The following is a 3,874-nucleotide window of genomic DNA, read 5'->3' on the forward strand; positions in this document are numbered from 1 at the left end:
TCTCTTACGATGCTAAATTTGCAGTCAGTTTTTGGATGGTCTAATACAAGTGTCACTGAACTATTCAAGTAAGGTCTTTTTTTGGAGATTACACCTACTATTGAAATGTTAAATTATCAACTTGTATTTGAGAAAATCTTAATAGTAACGATCAGATATTGCCATACTTGCAGGCTTTTGAAAGATCAAATATTGCCCCCTGGCAACGACATGCCTCCATCTCGTGCAGATGCGAAGAAGTTATTGAAATCCATAGGCATGGATTACAATAATATTCATGCTTGTCGCAATGATTGTTGCCTCTTCCGCCATGAATATGAGCATTTGCAAGAATGTCCCCATTGTGGCTCTAACAGATATAGAGAAGATGTTCAGGGGGAAGCTGTCCCGGTAAAGGTTCTCAGGCACTTTCCAATCATCCCAAGGATAAAAAGCATGTTCAGGTGCAAAACAATAGCAAGCTTGATGACATGGCATGCCACAACTCGATCCACAGATGAAGTGATGCGTGTGCCTGCTGCTGACTCACCCGCATGGAGACACATTGAAGAGAAATGGCCGGCTTTTAAGGAAGAACCTAGAAACCTCCATCTTGGCCTAGCAATGGATGGTGTAAACCCTTTTGGTTTAAGGAGCTCTTCATGGAGCACATGGCCTGTTTGCCTTGTGAATTATAATCTTCCGCCATGGTTAGCAATAAAGAAAGGTCATCTGTTGCTCTCATTAATAGTTCCAGGAAAGTACAAGGTGAAGAACATGGATGTATATTTGGCACCACTTATTGATAAAGAGAGATAAAGAGAGACACTTTGGAGACAGCGCGTTTAAACTCCATAGAGGCAGTCTGCATGGTAGAGAAGTTTTTCCCTACAAGTTTATTAACAATCCAGATGCATCTGCTAGTTCATGTTGTAGATGAGGTTGCAGTTGCTGGAACAGTCCATTCAAGATGGATGTTCTTTTTGGAGAGGTTTATGAAGACATTAAAGGGATTTGTTCGCCAAATGGCTCGCCCAGAGGGTAGTATGTCAGAAGGGTGGCTGATACAAGAGTCCCTTGTTTACATCACTGAATATTTAAGTTCCTCAGATCCAGAGATACCTCGACTATGGTCTCAAGAGTCCAACAGGCGAGTCATTGGTGAGGAACCTCAAGGCCAAGGCATTAAGAGAAAGATGGATAACGCTTTGAGAGAAAAAATCAACAAATTTTGCATCTTGAACTCTCATGTAATGGAGAAGTGGATTGAGACATATGAAGCTCTCAAGCGACAGCGAGTACAAGATCGTTTAAGTTTCAGAAGGAATCGCACTACAAGAAATCTCCCATATCCAGAAGGTATGCAAGCTCTTCCGGACTTTCCCACAGGTAGATGGCTAGAAGCTACAATTTTAGAAGCCAAACGTGCTGGTTTACCTATAACAGAGGAGGAGGAGGAGCTTACAAAAGGATGCGATTGGCATGTAAGTGTTTAAGTTCTACATGTCTCTCTTTTTTTTTCTCTACATGTCTCTGTGTTTGATTCTCCATCAACAAACTTTTTGTGCTATTTGTAGTATCACAAATATGGGGCGTTTTGGTCACATGGACGTCATTTTCGAGTAGAACGAATAGACCAAAGAAGAGCAACCTTTGATTGTGGTGTCACAGCACAGTTTGTTCAAGAAAGTCGTGCAAGTGCAAGTGATGATAACACAATTACTGGAATGCTTGATTACTTTGGAACCATTCAAGATATATTAAAGGTTGGCTTCAGAAGTTTTGAGTTGTTTATCTTTGATGTGAAGTGGTTCAAGGTAATCATGAATGGGCCACATGCAACTGTACGTAGAGACAAGAGTGGCCTCATCCAAGTGGACTCCACAAAGGTATGGACCGATCAGCAAGATACTTTTGTGCGCCCAGAGCATTGTGAGCAGGTTGTCTTTAAAGCGGATCCAAAAGATCCACGCTGGCTGTTTGTGGTTCAAGTCGCCCCCCGCAGTAAGCAAATTTTTGAAGAATTTGAGCTACAACAAGGTGATGTGGATGCACATGGTAATGGAGAGCAGCAAGAACAAGCCGAGATCAACAATGAAGAGGAGCAAGCAAAGGAAGAGGAGCAACTAGAGCAAGATCCAAATGAAGAGGTGCAAACCAAGGAAGCTGAAAAACAAGTTAAGGAAGAAGACATAGATGATGAAGACATCCTTCATCAAGGGACTTTTAATGATGAGGATGCTGAAATGTACATAGACATAGATCTCTTTGGGGCTACTGATCTTAATGAGGATGATAGAATAGATAACGATTTTTAAAATGATGTATCTCAATGATTATGCAAATAGTTATGACATATTTGTAATGGGTTTATGACATTGAAGGTCCATTCATTGTTTACCATTGTTAATGTTTACCATCATAATCACTACTGTAGGAGCAAGTTGATATAGTTTTACCAATGTTGTTTATCATTGTTAATGTTTATCTTATGGTTCTTTCATTCATTGTTTACCGTGTAATTTTCATTTCGTACAAGTTTGTCATATGGTTTTTTGTCCAACAGGCCATGGGTGACTCACCGCCCTACGACTACAGTCCAGATTTCTCATTTAATCCTACACCGCAGGGCATGAGTCCCCAGCAGTTATATGGTTTTCTTTCGTCCATGACTCCAGAGCAGAGAGCCATGGCTCAGAGTTATTGGGGTTCTGGAGCAGGGACATCTGCCTCACCATCTGGCTTCCCGACGCCAGTTCCCACACCCGTGGGTACGACAGCAGCTCCCACACCTCATACCACACAGCCTTCCACTCCTCTTACAGCTCGATCTACCACCTCTTCACATAGACGGCGCTCACGTAGTAGGTCTTCAGGGGGAGGTTGTTGTGGTGGTAGTGCCACAGATGCTGTGACACCACCACCACGTGAGCGTCGTCCTTCGCTCTCATCTGTTGATAGCACACCCATAGGGTCACCTTCCACTCCCTGGGGTGCACATGACCATGACAACAACAAGATTTACACAGTTAGGGATGGGGCACCAATAATGGATAGTGCAGGGAAAGCAATGAAGACACGCATTCGACAATTGTGCACTATACAGTTTCATGACTCTGTCATGACTAAATGGGATCAGCAAGACAAGGGGAAGAAAAATTATATAAACACAAAGATAAAGCAAGAGTTCCAGCCATCTGACCCTATGAATGTCGTCTCTAATGAGTGGATACAGTATACAGCTCGCATTTTGATGGGGCATCGTAGGTCAGAGGCGAGGGACGCATTTAGAGAGGGGAAGGAGAAACCTGTTTGGCTAGATGACAGGGAGTGGGCAGCCATTGCTCAGGAGCTCACCGAGACACCAGACAGGTTTCAACAACAAAGAGAGGCGGCAAGGGCAAGACTCCAAACAATAGGGGCTTCTCATCTCGGGAGTGGTGGTTACGAAACCATGCGCCATGAATTCGTAAGTGTTTGTAGTAATTTTATTTTTTTAAATGTATGTTTGTGGACTAAATGTTGATTTCTAAAAGTTATAATTGTTAATCGTGTGTGCAGGAGTTGGCCATGAATCGCCCACCAAGTAGGCGAGAGGAGAAGTACGCTCACAAACATGGCCTTGTGGCCTTGTTTGAGATGCTTGAAGAAGAAGGAGAGACCGTCAATTGGGAGGCATTACCGTGATGTAAGATGACCTTCAAACTAATGAAATATGATCAAAACATTCTTGAGTATTAATGTTTAATTTAATTTCTTGTTTGTCAATCAGGAGAATATGCAAACGAGCACGGTTATTTGTGTGCTCTATTGTAGACAGAATGGTGCTGTCTGTTGCTGTTGTTGATCCTGCTCATTGCAGGCAGCTAGGCAACAGCCAGGCAGCACTATTCTG

At 42.8% G+C, this 3,874-nt stretch overlaps 1 protein-coding gene across 1 annotated transcript; it reads left to right on the forward strand.

The window, feature by feature from the left end:
* The first annotated feature begins 3,184 nt into the window (after positions 1-3,184).
* On the forward strand, positions 3,185-3,666 carry LOC147606028 (uncharacterized). Its single transcript, XM_086792890.1, has 2 exons — positions 3,185-3,448; positions 3,541-3,666. Exons 1-2 carry the CDS (start codon positions 3,185-3,187, stop codon positions 3,664-3,666), a joined length of 390 nt encoding a protein of 129 aa, XP_086649016.1.
* Positions 3,667-3,874: the final 208 nt, after the last annotated feature.

Source organism: Cibotium barometz, chromosome 58, assembly GCF_041138505.1.
Source record: "Cibotium barometz isolate CiBa-2024 chromosome 58, ASM4113850v1, whole genome shotgun sequence".
Classification (NCBI taxonomy): domain Eukaryota; kingdom Viridiplantae; phylum Streptophyta; class Polypodiopsida; order Cyatheales; family Cibotiaceae; genus Cibotium; species Cibotium barometz.